The sequence below is a fragment of the Nanorana parkeri genome, unplaced genomic scaffold (assembly GCF_000935625.1).
Source record: "Nanorana parkeri isolate BGI_ZX_2015 unplaced genomic scaffold, ASM93562v1 scaffold868, whole genome shotgun sequence".
Lineage (NCBI taxonomy): Eukaryota > Metazoa > Chordata > Amphibia > Anura > Dicroglossidae > Nanorana > Nanorana parkeri.
In genome coordinates, this window is record NW_017307136.1 from 104,807 (window position 1) to 121,357 (window position 16,551).

Sequence of the window (16,551 nt, forward strand, 5' to 3'; positions counted from 1 at the left end):
ACTATCCCGCTCTTTCTGGCGCTCTCTTGCTCTCCTTGGCACACTTTCTCTGGCACACTCTCTCTCCCTGGCGTGTGTGCTCTCTCTCCCTGGCGTGCGCGCTCTCTTGCTCTCCTTGGCACACTTTCTCTGGCACACTCTCTCTCTCCCTGGCGTGTGTGCTCTCTCTCCCTGGCGTGCGCTCTCTCTTGCTCTCCTTGTCACACTCTCCCTCTCTCCCTGGCGTGCGCGCTCTCTCTGGCATGCGCTCTCCCCCTGGAGTATGCGCGTGTGCTCTCTCTCCCTGGCGTGCACGCTCTCTCTCTCTCCCTGGCGTGCACGCTCTCTCTCTCTCCCTGGCGTGCACTCTCTCTCTCCCTGGCGTGCGCTCTCTCTCTCCCTGGCGTGCGCTCTCTCCCTGGCGTGCGCTCTCTCCCTGGCGTGCGCTCTCTCCCTGGCGTGCGCTCTCTCTCTGGCGTGCGCCCTCTCTCCCTGGCGTGCGCTCTCTCTCCCTGGCGTGCGCTCTCTCTCCCTGGCGTGCGCGCTCTCTCCCTGGCGTGCGCTCTCTCTCTCCCCCTGGCGTGCGCTCTCTCCCTGGCGTGCGCTCTCTCCTTGGCGTGCGCTCTCTCCTTGGCGTGCGCTCTCTCTCTGGCGTGCGCCCTCTCTCCCTGGCGTGCGCTCTCTCTCCTTGGCGTGCGCTCTCTCTCCCTGGCGTGCGCGCTCTCTCCCTGGCGTGTGCTATTTCTCTCCCCCTGGCGTGCGCTCTCTCTCTCTCTCCCTGGCCTGCGCTCTCTCCCTCTCTGGCGTGCATTCTCTCTTTCCCCCTGGCGTGCGCGCTCTCTCTCTCTCTCTCTCTCTCTCCCTGGTGTGTGCTCTCTCTCTCCCTGGTGTGTGCTCTCTCTCTCTCTGCTGTGATCTCTCTCTCTCTCTCCCTGGCGTGCCGGCTCTCTCTCCCTGGCGTGCCCGCTCTGGCTCCCTGGCGTGCGTGCTCTTCTCCCACTCTCACTCTGTGTATCTCTGCTGTTGTGAATAAGAAAAATAAAGGACACATTTTCATTGCTGCTGCCAGCAGACATAGAAGGGTTAAAGAAATTGACTCTCAGCAGTTGAAAATGCAACCAAACTGGTATTACACTGCCTTACCTCCCTTAGACACAGGCATGGGCAGGTCTCCTAAATGATGGGGACCTGTGCTTGGAATATTATCCGAGGAGTCGATAACATAATGAAGCCTTGCCAGGAAGTCCATAATATGACTTTTTTAATATACAGTTATCTACAAGTTTATGTGGTTTTGAAACTAGGGGAATGCATAACTAATAAGATATACAAGCATGGTACATTATTTTTTGTTTTTGTGAACCTGCACACAATGTGTGTAATATTGTCATCCCAGAGTTCATCTGTTGGCCAAATATTGAGTATCTGATTGTTTGGAATTTGATTGTCTTGACATTGGCAGTCAGGTGTTATTTGTAGAGTTAGTTACATGTTTTCTTTTCTCTTGCAGTTAAAAAAGAAGCAGGTCTATGTGGATAAAGTAGAGAAGATGCAGCAGGCTTTGGCCCAGCTCCAGGCAGCTTGTGAGAAAAGAGAACAACTGGAACATAGACTGCGCACCAGGCTTGAACGGGAACTGGAATCTCTACGGATGCAGCAGGTAAACCTGGTACTCCTCACCTTAGAGGGAACACTTAGCAAGGAAGTTAACACATAAATCAAGATGTTGATGATTGAGCAAATCTAGCTGATTCACACATAAACTAGAAAAAAAACTGGTCTGTCTATAGAAAAAAAAAAGACTATTTAGGTAGTTGATTTCTGCTTTGAGGGTCAAAAAGCTGGGAAGATGAATCTGCCACTTCGGGCCACTGATATTTACGTTGCTTGGGATCCCCGCTTTTGGGGGACTGAGTATAATCCCTGTTAGTCAGGGTCAGAACCAACACAGGGTAATGATCTTTCACCCCCCACTACAACATGACATTGTGCAGGCCTTGAGATCGGATGCTCAAGCTAGAGCACTGCATCCTGGCAGGAAGAGAATAAGGTTACACGCCCCCTATATCTAGGGCAATCGGTGGGGGTAAGGTGCTCCATGAAACTAACTAGTCATTTTGCCCATTCAGGTTCTCTTTCAGCTGGTTATGCACCGTACCTAAGCCAGAAATAATGCAACAGGTTCCAGCATTGCTTGCAAACTTCTAGCAGTGTATGTGTTAATTCTTAAATGAAAAAAATAAATAGTTTGGGCAATGGAGGTCCCTCTTTATGCATGCAGAGATTGTCCAGCATGTTGTCAGTTAACATTTTATCTTCTCTGTAGAAAGGGCACAGTCCTTCCCTTAACCATGTCAGAATGCCCATTGAGAGGGAAAGTGGCAAATCCCTGCAATATACATTTAGAATAAGGATGGGCAGAGCTTCCACGGTCAGTCTACCTGGTGACGGATCTGTCCTATGTATAACCAGTTTTATAGCCTTTATAGTCTCCTTGTATACTTGGCTACCCTTCTAGCCAAATCCCCATGGTTGCTATATCCATTATCCTTGTAATCTGATTGGTTGACAGAGTTAATTGTCACCCTCTAGAGCAGTGGTTCTCAACCTGTGGGTCGGGACCCCTTTGGGGGTCGAATGACAATTTGCCAGGGGTCGCCGGGAGTCTCCCGCTATTAGATAGTGGCTCCCGGCCGCCCGGGAGAGAAACACTTTCTCCTGGAAAGTTTTAATCTGCCCGATCGAGCAGAGTAAACCTTTCGCTGCAAACGTTTTTTAATTTTTTTATTTCTGACATTGGAGCCCCGGCCGCCGTAAGTCAGAAAAAATTTAATAAATCAGCATTGGAATGCATAGCTACATTCCTATTGGCTATTTCACTTTGCAATACCAAACTAGCTATTGCACCCGCCCACTGCTGCTGTCAATTAGCAGAGGGGGACCTGAAGTTCTCCATCAGGTCCCCATCTAGTGATTATCATCATTATTATTAATAATAAAAGCTGACACCCTCGCCTTGTGTTATATGGTTTGCCATTTTAGCTGTTACAACAGTGGTTCTCAATCTGTGGGTCGCTGTGTGATTTCTGCTGTGCTAGGTGAGAGTCCTCCTTAGCCCTCTCCTAGCACAGCAGTGCCAGTTCTCCCGCCACGCCGCCAGGTGTCGCTGCAGCAGCCGCGTCAACCCTAAATGTTACCGTTGGGGGTCACCACAACTTGGCAAATGTTACCAAGGGGTCCCGGCCCTAGAAAGGTTGAGAACCACTGCTCTAGAGAATCTACACACTGCATCATGTGGCAAGAGACTACAGTCCCATTTAGAAGCCCTGTGAGAGATTTAATCTGAATTTTATAATATTTAGTACAGCTGCTTTTAGTAAAATAAAGTAAAATGTAGTCATTTTTTTTAGATTTGGATTGGTTAGGGGTTAGAACCACTATCATAGTTAGTCAGGTTGAAAAGAGACACAAGTCCAGGTTTGTATTACTGTCTGTGTCCTTGTTAAGGAGATTCACTCTCTTTAATTGTCCTGATCACTAATATCATCGGGAATAAAAGTGGGGGTAAGTCCAAAATTTGACTTGCCAGCAGAACGGGAATAGAGGGGAAATCTTCCAGTGGGGATACATGTTCCCATGAACACTAAGAGGGGATTTAACTTCCGGTCGAGTCTTCAGTAAAGAAAGTGAAGAAAAATCTCCCTAATGAGAGAAAGAGGGCAAAGAAAACTGACAGCACATCTAAAATGGGGGAAAAAATGTTGGCTTTAAAAAATGTTGGCTTTAGATATGCCTTAAACAGCATTAGCTGCTCACTGATTTATTATCTTCTCTTGTTTAATACAATTATTTAAAAAAACAACAAAAAAACCTACCATGTATTCATTTCTACAAACATATGAATATTCTGAATGACATTTATGAAGTCTGAAAGTAAAGCTTTGAAGACCTCACATTTTCATTAGTGAGGATTTATAAATGTAGGCTACTGAACCAGTTTAGCCCTCCAGCTAAATAGGGTGTGATGCCATCAGGAATGAGGCTTAGCGCAGCTTGTTAAATACGTCTTTGCCTATAATACACTTTTCCCATGCCAGACGAAACTCACCATATAACTTTAAAGAGACGGCATTTTGCTGAGAGGACGCTTTTTATGCAGTGTCCTTTGCTTCTGTTTCCATAAATGGTCCCCTTTGTATGAACCTATTACCATAATATATGCACACACATGCATTAAATATACATTGGCCGCCCGGCAGACGCCCCAGAAATAGCCACTACAAATTTAGCCCTTTCTTTGACCCAAGCAAAGTGCTGTGTGTGCACATTGCTCAGGAAGTATTTGCACAGTCAGGTCATTACAAACCCCCAGCCTTCCAAGAGTTTTGAAAAAAAAAAGAGTCTAGAGTAGGTGAAGTGTGGTCAGCAACTCCTGTGGAAAGCCAGCAAAACAATTGCCTTGTTTGTGACTTGTATCCAGAAGAAAACTTTATCAAGTTCCCCTTGAGCTGTTGCTTCAGGGTCTGGACTTGTCAGTGGTGTACACTGTATATTGTGTCTTGCTCACATGTGGAGAGGGAATTTTAATGAACTGAGACTTGTCTCTATATCAATGCTTCATTGTTCTGCTATCCAATACTTTATACTCTTAACCTCTTGCTGCAATCTATTGAACCATATATTGCGATTAACCTTTATTAAAAAAATGCCGATTATATATAAGCAACATCTGTTTTGTGTTGTTGGTTTTGTTCATCCCTTTTTTTTTATATGCTCTGCAAAATTGTTATCAGATGAGGTGCAATCAGCTGGACTTTTGGCATGTCTTATGGTGCAATCTCATCTTTAGTTATCTAATTTGTATGGACGTTATAGTCTATCACTGGAGGGAGCTTGAAGCGGTGGCTACTTTAAAACACACATAGGGACCATGGGGAACAAATGCATCCAATTAGATCTAACGGACCTGTGCTATTGTTATTTGCCTACACCCAGCTGCATGTGATACACACAAATGAACTATATAAACACAAAAATACACTGCGCTCAAGTGAAGGAAGGACAGTGTCAGCACAAATTCAGAGATGATTTGAGGATCTACAGCTGAGTGATACACAAATAAGATACATTTTTGTTAATAGTTAAGTGACTGTAATGCATTTTTTTTTAAAAGCCCCCACGTTCTCCTGCTTAGCCCTTCAAATAGATTTTAATGGGACATACCCATACCAGTATTACACACACACACACACACACACACAACCCTCAGGTCATGCTTACCTCCTCCTGCTGTCTGCATTCTGGCTAGTAAAAATTAAGTTTTGGGCTGTCGGTGTCTGCAAACTAGCATCCTTTTAATAGGACATTGCTGCTGCAGTACGGGTATGTCCCATTTAAATCTATGGGATGTTAGTGCACAGGCAGCCCAACTATATATATATTTTTATGGCTGGGCAGACCGTGTGGGAGGCCACAGCCACTAGAGGGGGCAAGTACATACCTGCAGGGATTGGCACAACTGAATGTATTAAGAGAATGGGGCTGGATGGATTTTTGAAAAATGGGGAACTTGTACTTTAAGATTTATGGTTAGGATTTGCTTTGTGGTTAAGTGTTAGTTCTGGGGTCAGTCTAAAGCAAAAGTCAAGTGCCCTAGCTGTAAATATTTTAATTTGTATTATAATGGCTCTTATTTTAAGGAGAACTATGAGGTGAGTGCTTTTCACTCACCTCATAGTTCTAGCCAACCTGTGACAATGAGACTGTCACAGGTCGGCTCAGTAGATCGGGAGGTGGGCGAACACATGCCGGCGTTCGCTCACTTCTCGATCCTGTCACGTCTCTCTGCCGTGACAGGGGAGGGGATGGATTCTCCCCTCCCCGCTCCGATCCGCCAGCGCTGACTGGCGGAACGGACGGGGGAGGGGGCGGGTACAGCTGGCTCTGCCTCTAGATAGGCAGAGCCAGCTGTCACTCACGCAGCTGGGCGGATCTCGACATCGATGTTGGGATCCGCTCCGGCGTCTCAGTACACCGCGAGCTGTAGCTCGCGGTATACTGAGCTTAGGGTGAAGGGAGGACGATAGTTTGTGTCCTCCTGTTACCCAAAGGAGAACTATGGGGAAAAGCCATGACCCCATAGTTCTCCTTTAATATAGAAGAAAAATTGGTGGCATCTTGGTGTGCATTATACCTGAATACACAAGCTTGTAAGGCCCCCTTTTGCAGCAGGCAAATTGGCTGAATTCAAATTTTTCACAGGTTCTGTCCCTATAGAAAGACTGAGGAGACACATGTGTGTAATGTGTTTCTCTTATTAACATACAATGCAGAAGCCAGAGTTGCAGTCCTTTTAACCCTTTGTTAGGACAGGCAGTGTTCAAATCTACTTTACAAATTATAATGAATTAAGCCAGCACATTACAGACAGGGTTAACAAACACCCCTCACAGCCCCTCCTAACAAGAGAAGCCAATAACGTTTTAACAGGTAAAAGGCAATTAAAACGGCAGGAAGCAATTTTTGAAAAAAAAAATAATTCTTTAGCTTATGTGATGTGAATGAGAACACGATGTAACGCATATAAAGTAGGCGTTATTCCAAAATGGCTGCAAAACTGGAAATACACTTTAACTATATGAGCTCTTCATGTGATTTTCTTGAGGTATTGTAAACTATTGTTAAACATACCGCGGCTGATTTACCAAAAGATTGTGGACAATAAAATGTGAAGATTCACTTCAATTATCCAATGATGTAAAAAGAAAATCCCTGCTTACCTATTTTATCTACACATGATTGGATAATTGAAGTGAATATTCACACAATTTATTCTGTGAACATTCTCAGATCCTTTAGTAAATCAGCCTCATTATGTTGGTAATTTTTTGGCTAGGTAATGAATGCAGCTGCATAGTCACTGCAGTTTACATAAATTGAAAAAAAACTAATTTTTCTCTAACAATTCCTGTAGTCACTAGCAGAATGGTCTTACGGGTAAGGTGGCAATCAAACCAGCAAAACTTCAGCAAGTGCATATTTTTATGTTGCTGCTCATTAACTATTGGCTTGAAAGGGGTAGACAGTGGCTGGTGTACCAAGGTTGGTTCTTTTGCCTCCATCACAATTCAGTATTTTTGGTGAAGATAAATGCATGTGAAATTGATTAAATGTGTGCTATTATGGTCAATATTTCTGTTTGCATCATTGCATTGTCAAGCAATGTGCACTTTGTGTACAATAAAATGTGTAATAAAAGTCCAGCAAAAAGCACTTTGGCAGCATTTGAAAAAAAGATCTGAATGAAAATGCATAAAAATGTGCATTATATGCAATATACTATAGATGGTATCATCTGTCCCTAGAAACGCTTATTCAAGAAAACATAAAAATGCAAAAAAATTAAAACCTTTTGAAATGCGAAAGTGCAAAGCAGCAGTTAGTGAAGAGAACTTGGATCACTTGTGATGTGGAAGTGTCCATAATCATGGGATTTGGTCACCATTACTTCCTGAAATTATATTTTTCCATGGTATTAAAGATTGGAACAGTGAATTTATGAACAACCAATGGCTGTCCTTATCCTTTCCACTAATACTAGACAATCATAACATACAGCAATTTAGGCCCCATGATGACCATGCACCTATGGTAATATTTTTCACAGTAGGTTATGCAGATATTTACACTACTTATGTATTACAATCTATTTACCACCAGACAGTCGGAGCCACGACGTCTGTTTTCTGTGCTGACCTGATCCGTACGCTCCTGCACTAAAAATGCATCCCAATGTATCCCTATGTGTTTTATGGCCTACAGTTCTCACGTGCGCAGTCCGTTCAGGTAACGGCAGAAAAAATACTGCATGTCACATTTTGTACGGTCAGGAAATGGTCAGGAAACGCAAAACGCGGCAAAAACGCACTGCACTGCAGCTAACATACTGACAGCCCCACTACAGCAAAAAAAAAAAAAAAAAAACTGGAGCGCATCCAAAACGCGACAAAACACATAGCACTGCGTCTGCTGATCCGGACCTGCTCAGGACCTGAAAATCATGTGAACAGGGCCTAATTGTTTCGGTCATAGTTCTTTAGAGCTTATTGTTTCCACAGTGTACAGTTGTAGTTACACTTGAGCAGAGGTAACCCTGGATCTGATGCACTTCTTTTAGGCCCTTATTGACAAGCTGAAACCTCAGGCCCTGTTCACACCTTTACATTTTGTCGCGCGTTCAACGCTCTATGAACGCTCTACAAAACGTACAAACATGAAAATCCCATTGTTTTCTATGGGTATGGTTCACACCTTTCCGTATTTCTGCCCGTCTGAACGCTCTACAAAACGGCCTATGCCCAAAGAAGTACATGTACTTCTTTGGGGCGTTTTGGTCGCGCGTTTCCATTGGGATACAGCCAAGTAGCCCTCGGAAACGCGCGTTTTTTTAACATTCAAATTCAACAATGCTTTACCCTTTTATTGAAGATTGTATTATTGAATTGCAATGTAAACTGATTGTTTTCTTTTAGTGCAATTTGAAACTTGGATTTATTGATTTCTGTTATCGCAGCGCCAGGGGAATTCTCAGTCCACCAACATTTCAGAGTACAATGCTGCAGCACTTATGGAGCTGCTCCGAGAGAAAGAAGAGCGAGTTCTGGCCCTGGAAGCAGACATGACCAAGTGGGAACAAAAATACTTGGAAGAAAGTGTCATGAGGCAGTTTGCACTGGATGCTGCTGCTACTGTGGCAGCTCAGAGGTGAATATCTGACTTTTGATGTGCTTGCAGTGATTTGCTATGTTCGTATTAACATGTATTACTATAAATTATTATAATTGCTGTAATATATCTACATGGAGGCAGCCATATTTGCTAATTACATATGCAGACTCTGCTTTCTGCTCGGTTTGACTTCACCGTGATTGTGCCTTGTTAATCCACACCTCACTGCAAGTCAGCCAGGCAGGGTCTGTCTAATTGTAAACAGACTTTGTGCAGTCTTTAATGATGTGAAATATCCACAGTGCTCCTGATAGTCAAAGAACACATAATTCTTGCCTAGGTTTTTGGTCACATGAGCAAGCTTAGAAGCAGCCTTTTTTTTAATAGCAATAAAGAGACTTATTTATATTTAAAAATAATAATGGGATTTAGTTATTTTAATGCGCCTTATGGATTCACTTGAATTGTGATTTCTAATGATCAGTCCACTTTAATACGTAGATTCACTTGAATTGTGGTTTTCTAGTGATCAGTCCACTTTAATACGTAGATTCACTTGAATTGTGGTTTTCTAGTGATCAGTCCACTTTAATACGTAGATTCACTTGAATTGTGGTTTTCTAGTGATCAGTCCACTTTAATATGCAGGTCCACTTGAATTGTGATTTCTAGTGATCAGTCCACTTTAATATGCAGGTTCACTTGAATTGTGATTTCTAGTGATCAGTCCACTTTAATACGCAGAAAATATATCCAGTTATGCATTATTCTGTCTTGCCTCAACGAGCAAAGAAATTACAATCTAAGCACTATTCAATTTAAAAAATATTTTCTGCTATAAAATTTCCAGGCACAAAGCAGTTCTCTGTTTCTGCAGTACATCTGGTTGCTGAAAATCACTCCGTCCACAAGCTATGTGTTCGCATTGGAAAGTCTTGTTTTTCTTCTGTCATTAACAACATTTTTGGATGCATTTTAATAGTTTAGCAACCAGGTGCAGTGATGTCCTGTCATGCTTAGTCATTACTACACCAATCTAGACACCAAACTACACCAGGAAATAGGTTATTAACTCCAATAGACTGACATCGTGTGGTATGGCAGTTACGGCAAATGTTCTTTGATCAGTGATGGAAACACATAGACCATCATTTTTGCAGGTTTGGTGTCTAGAAATGTTTATGATCACAAGTGGGGTACTAGTAAATTTGGGTTTTAGCTTCCTCTCTGTAACACCAGATGTAAGTATCAGTGCCATGGGTGGCACAATAATCGGTAAAATGAGCCTACCCAGTTGTTGTAATATGTGCTGCAGTTACTTCAGTGAACACAATTCACACACAATTGTATCTCACAAAGTGGTCTACATTGCTGATCTGTGCAGCGTGTGAATTATATCTGGCATTATTCTTCAAGGCCACTGGGAAACATATACAGGTGAAACTCGAATAATTAGAATATCGTGGAAAGTTCATTTATTTCACTAATGCAACTTAAAAGGGGAAACTAATATATGAGATAGACTCATTACATGCAAAGCAAGATAATTCAAGCCGTGATTTGTCATAATTGTGATGATTATGGCTTATAGCTCATGAAAACCCCAAGAACCCCAAATCCACAACCTCAAAAAAGTAGATTATTACATGCAATCAATAAAACAAGGATTGTACGTAGAACAATATCGGACCTCTGAAAAGTACAAGCATGCATATGTACTCAGTACTTGGTTTGGGCCCCTTTTGCAGCACTTACTGCAATTACTTTTGCACAATATTCTAATTATTCGAGTTTCACCTGTATTACAATCTGCATCGGTGAAATCACGTTTTTGAGCATAGTTGAGTTAGTTCTAGGGCCCACTGCTTTGTCATATTTAGCAGGATACACATACTTTAGCTGGCAGCCCAAAGTTTCTATACTGCTGATGGAGTGAGAAACTGGCCAAGAACATAATGATGGTTCTGCAGTGTGCTGCACATTCTCCCCTTATCTTATCTCCTCCTGGTGTGCTCTTCTCAGGCTGTGTGTTGGAATTTACTAGTTATTTCAGGGACATGAGGTTTGAAGAGCTAAAAGTTGTAAAACTGCATATCTGGATATTGAGCTGGCTTGTGTAAGCACAGGGCTTAACTACTTGCATGCCAAGTAGATCTATATGTGAATTGTCCCCACCACATGTGGAGGGATTAGCTATTTTGGCAGAGCTTTAAACCTCAAATCTGAAATTACTATATTAGTCCCACGGTGTGAGTGTGTGTGTGTGTGTGTGTGTGTGTGTGTGTGTGTGTGCGGAAAAAAAAAAATTAGTTATAAAGATATTTTTTAATCTTTGTGGTATAAAGTTAACAATGCTTTGCAACATTGTTAGCAGAAGCAGGAAGCTCAGTGCAGACCCCAGTTAACGATTGCTTGGTCAAAGATCAGAAATGGCTTTCATGCTTAGGAAATTGTTATATTTTGTATGACTAACAAAGAGTAGTTGACGGGATGCTGGTTTACATTTTTCATGTGGACAAAAAATGTTTAATTACACGCCTGCATTTTATATATGTGTTGCTCCGGATTTTAAGGTATCACTGTTCTACCTTCAATATGTTTTCTAAATCACTACTTTATACCTGTTTTCAGGGACACCTCCTCTATAAGTCATTCTCCGAGTTCAAGCTTTGACATCACGCTAGAGGCCAGGATCCAAAAGGAAGAAGAAGACATACTTCTGGCCAATAGACGATGTGTAGATATGGAAGGGAGGTAAGTTTTGATTGGACAGGTGTCTAGTAAACAGATTTTGCCCCCGGGTGTGAGGGTGGGTGTGTGTGTGTGTGTGTGTGTGTGTGTGTGTGCGGAAAAAAAAAAATTAGTTATAAAGATATTTTTTAATCTTTGTGGTATAAAGTTAACAATGCTTTGCAACATTGTTAGCAGAAGCAGGAAGCTCAGTGCAGACCCCAGTTAACGATTGCTTGGTCAAAGATCAGAAATGGCTTTCATGCTTAGGAAATTGTTATATTTTGTATGACTAACAAAGAGTAGTTGACGGGATGCTGGTTTACATTTTTCATGTGGACAAAAAATGTTTAATTACACGCCTGCATTTTATATATGTGTTGCTCCGGATTTTAAGGTATCACTGTTCTACCTTCAATATGTTTTCTAAATCACTACTTTATACCTGTTTTCAGGGACACCTCCTCTATAAGTCATTCTCCGAGTTCAAGCTTTGACATCACGCTAGAGGCCAGGATCCAAAAGGAAGAAGAAGACATACTTCTGGCCAATAGACGATGTGTAGATATGGAAGGGAGGTAAGTTTTGATTGGACAGGTGTCTAGTAAACAGCCAATGTTTAACTAGACTTGGGTCACCTTTTAATGTAGGGTTAACATTGCCATAACTTTTAGTAGCATACTGTTGCAGATCTGGAAAAATCTTCCTTGTAACACTATAACATGCTGTGAATTACATCCTGCACTGTGAAATTGGAACTGAATCAGTAGATGGAAAGCAGTCTGCTGCTTAAATCTTTTGTGACGTGTACAGTGTGTCCTCTCCATCCCCTTGTGACTTGGTCTCATGGTTTATGGAATGTCTAATACTGGCTTGAATGAGACTTTTGGAACAAATATTAGTTTCTAGTATTTGTCTATGTGGGGAAATGTAAGGTTTATGAATTCTGGTCTAAATAATATGGTAAATAATAAATGTAGATTTTTGTCAAACTTCACAATTTAGCTTCCTGTCCTCAGCTTTTCATACTTATTTTGGCTTTGTTTGAACAGAACAGTTTACCCAATTGCGTAAAATAGTCTAACCATAAAGAACATGGTGTTGAGGGAACATCTAATCCTGAGTCTGAGATTTTGTAGTTTGGGCATTTCTCTCTATCACATCTCTGTGGCTCTAACATTTTAAACACATAATCCCCTTCATTTAGTATGAGAAGCAGCAACCGTTAATAGTTATCAAGAAGAGTGTTTCTTTGACATGTTTGATGATGCATAGAGTTAAATGCTTGGTTAAATGAAAAGATTACCATAATGTACATCAGAAACAAATGCAATAAATGTGGATTATCCATTTTGGCACATAGCATCATGTATCCATTAGAGTGGAAACCATGAGAATTTGTTTCAGCAGTCTTAATTTAATATGCATATTTTCCTTAATCTTCTTTTCTATTTATTAGGATAAAGACTCTTCATGCTCAAATTATTGAAAAAGATGCTATGATTAAAGTGCTTCAGCAGCGTTCTCGTAAAGACGCCAGCAAGTTGGATCAGCCATCTTCCATGCGTCCTTCCAAGTCACTTATGTCTATTTCTAATGCCAGTTCAGGTCTCCTCTCCCACTCTTCTGCTCTGAGTAGTACACCAATTCTCGAGGAGAAGAGGGAGGACAAGAGTTGGAAAGGCAGCTTAGGTAAGACTTCATGTCATTGGTCTCTAATTTTTTTTTATTACATATTTTTTATGCTTGGGTTCAGGAGTTCATTCACACCTGAAGATGGTCAGAGCTGTGTTTCAATACAGCCAGTGTGTAATAAGGACATTGCTGTTATGGAATGGGTATGGGATCCCACATAGGTCCATCTTCAACTTATTTTCTCTGGATGCTTTCAATGGTAACCACTTCTAGACATGTATACTCTTTTACAAGGCTGTCCTGCACAGAAAAAATGAACTTTGCTTTGTACCATCTATAGTGAGGATGAGAGTCACTAGTGGCACATGACTGGCACTTTAGGAAATGCTTCTTAGGCTAAGGAGGCATAGTCACACAGTATTCCCAGATGCTGGCTACAAGGGGACTTTTATGTAATCAAGACATCCTCTACAATAAAATAATTTTCTTAAAGTTTGAACTGCAGTTGTCGTCTGATTGCAATTTATGTTCTTGTAGAGAAAGGTGAACAATAACTTAACTTATTTGGGTTCCATTTTCAGGGGTCCTCCTAGCAACAGAATATCGGTCAGAGTCCATCTCATCCACTCCATCACCTGTACTTCCATCAACACCCCAACCCTCTGGACACTCAAAGACTGGTAGCCGAGACTGCTGCACACAAACAGATCGAAGCAACGAACAGAACAAAACTCCTTCTTCTGTGAGTGCATCTCCAGGCCCGGGGAGGCTGGCCACTCCGAGCCCCATGTATAGCTCTGAGAAAAATGGTAAGTATTAGTTGTGGGTGATCTTAGTTATAGCTGATTTTGTCCAGAGCTCCATTAAGCATATTGAGCATTTGTTCTAAGGTAACTCACGGTCAGGGATTTATTTTTCTTTTAGTTGCCCTATGTCTTCTACTACTGTTAACATTTGGTATATGGTAATGGATTGTATAACCTGCACGGCTGCAATCATTACTTGTACACCATGTTAGAAATGGCTATTTTTCTAAAAGTTAGTACATAGTGTTGTGGCAGGTAGATATCCACTCATGCAGAATGAAGTATTGTGACTATGATGGAGCTGCCAATAATGCTAAAGGAAAATACCAATGTAAAATCTGCTTTACTTAAGTATGCACAAATAATGTTGTTTATATATGTTCACTAACTTCAAATACTCGCTTATCTAGTTTGAAAATATTTATCACTCACAGAGACATGCATCAAGATCACATAATGGAATTCTTGCCCCATCTAGAATATATGCTACCCACAGGAATCACTCTGTTGTCTTTTAAGGCTAGCAAAGCAAGAAATACATTTTGTATTACTCTCTAGCTAATTGAGAGCTTTGAATAGAAGTTTCCCTAGTTATCCTTCTCTCTGCATTAAACTGGTGACAGTGTAGTTTAACTATACTAAAGTCTTGATTTGCCAAAGCTATTTTTTTTCCATTCATTCCATTCATTCATTCTCTCCCACTCCCAGCATGCCTCAATTTTGAGCTAGCATCCTAGGAGGAGGGACATCTTTTCTCTACTGAAGAAAGATTAACCATTTATTTGCTAGCAATTGTTTTATTTTTTTTCAATGTTTTTTTTATTTTCCTGTTTTCGATATTTTGTTTTTTCTTTTAATCAAAATTTTCCTACAGGCTGATTGAGCTAGTCCCAATGTACAGCTATAGAAATTATGCATGGAATCCACAAGAGCTGTCATAGCTTTTCTCCATTTGGTAGACTTTCTTGGCCTCTTTGGCCACCAAGGATGCATATTTGCATATGCTCGTTTGTTCGGCACATCTAAAATTCCTTTGCTTTGCTTTGAGTCCCAAGTACTTCCAGTTTGTGGCCCTGCCACTCAGTTTTTTCACTGCGCATCGATTGTTTATCTAGGTTCTGGCCCCTGTTCCAGCGTTGTTACATTCCCAGGATATTCCTATTCTGGGATATCTGGACAGCCTCTTAATGAGGGAGCACTCGGCTTAGTTCTGACTGATAATGTGGCATGGATAACACAAACCTTGAAAAGGTTTATTTGGACTCTGAACCTTCAGATGTCGGCATTGGAGCCAATTTATTGCTTGCAGTATCTTGGCTTATCCTAGACACAGCTCGAGCCAGAGATTTTCTGCACCAGGAAAAACTTCTATCTGTCTGCTCCCATACTCTTCAGTCCAGGAGTTGCCTAACTCTTCACTTCTGCATGAGAGTTCTGGGGTTGATGGGAGCCTTAACTGAGTCAGTCCTGCTTGCCCAGTTCCATTTAAGAACACAAGAGCTCGGCATCCTGTCATTGTGTGACACGTTGATTCAGTCTCTGGACAAACCCATTCACCTGACACCAAAGACAAGATTATCTCTGGCCTGGTGGCTCAGGAGTCCAGTTTTGGAGTTAGAGAAATCCTTCCTTCTGATCTATTGAAAGATCCACACAATGCATACCAGTTTGACAGACTGTGAAAGAGTCCTAGACACCTTGTAAGTGCAGGGAACTGCGCGCCGGAGGAATCCCATCTCCCGATCAGTATTCTGGATCTCCAAGCAATTTTGGTTGTCCCTACAATGCATCAGGAGTTGGGCTTCAAGGCCCACATATAGTGGAAGTCTGAACATAGAACAGTTACATCTCAACATAGCTGAAGCTGTATAGGAACATTTGAGCAGGTAGGAAAAAAAAAAGTAGTCAGGGTCCAGAAAATCTTTATGGCAATTTCCATAAAAAGCCTGGAATAATTTACGACAAGACTACTAGAAAAAAACAATAACTATACAGCAGTGTGAAGAGAAGCCACACAAAATGTAAATTTTTCAGAAAATACAAATTCTTGTCTCTTTGTAATGATTGTTTAGATGTTAAGTTTTTTTCTGAGCATATGTACTTAGTGCTCAGATAAGACTTTTGCACAATATGTGTGGGTAGACCTCTGTAAAAAGGTGTAAAATAACTAAATTACCTCCTTGTTATAGAGAAATATTCACTTAAAAACCTGTTTGTTTTCTCTACAGATGCAGTTTTTCAGTCCAGCACACTGGATCGGAAAAATCCGGTTGCACCAATGAGCCAAGATCTTTCGGATGGAGAGATGGTGGAATACCTCATATAAGAAAGACATATATTTTTTTAACATTTGTAGTATTTATAGGAAGTTCTGCCCCAAGCCTATTTATATGAATTAGGATATTAAGCAGAGATGAAAGAAACCCTGTTATTTTGTATATGTAAATGCAATGTATCCCATTTGTACAGAAATAAAAGGGTCTTGTTTTTTCAGGGTGTTTTATAACTTATGGTAAAAAAAAGCCTCAGAGACATCCCTTTCTAGAGCTTTATAGAAATTTGACACAAAGCTAAACACCTGCCAAGAAGGCTCTAATAGAAGGAGCAGTTTTCTTGCCCACATACGAGTTCTGGGAGCATATACATCAATTAAATAGGCTTAATTACTCTGCCC

General features: G+C 41.4%; 1 protein-coding gene across 1 annotated transcript in view; it reads left to right on the forward strand.

The window, feature by feature from the left end:
* AMOT (angiomotin) overlaps positions 1-16,292 on the forward strand; it is a 47,183-nt gene extending 30,891 nt beyond the window's left edge. Inside the window, exons 7-12 of the mRNA XM_018565637.1 lie at positions 1,490-1,639; positions 8,552-8,742; positions 11,338-11,460; positions 12,896-13,128; positions 13,653-13,880; positions 16,106-16,292. Coding sequence (XP_018421139.1) covers positions 1,490-1,639; positions 8,552-8,742; positions 11,338-11,460; positions 12,896-13,128; positions 13,653-13,880; positions 16,106-16,203 — 1,023 coding nt within the window. The 3' untranslated portion in view covers positions 16,204-16,292. The remainder of the gene's footprint in view (positions 1-1,489; positions 1,640-8,551; positions 8,743-11,337; positions 11,461-12,895; positions 13,129-13,652; positions 13,881-16,105) is intronic.
* The last annotated feature ends 259 nt before the right edge of the window (positions 16,293-16,551 follow it).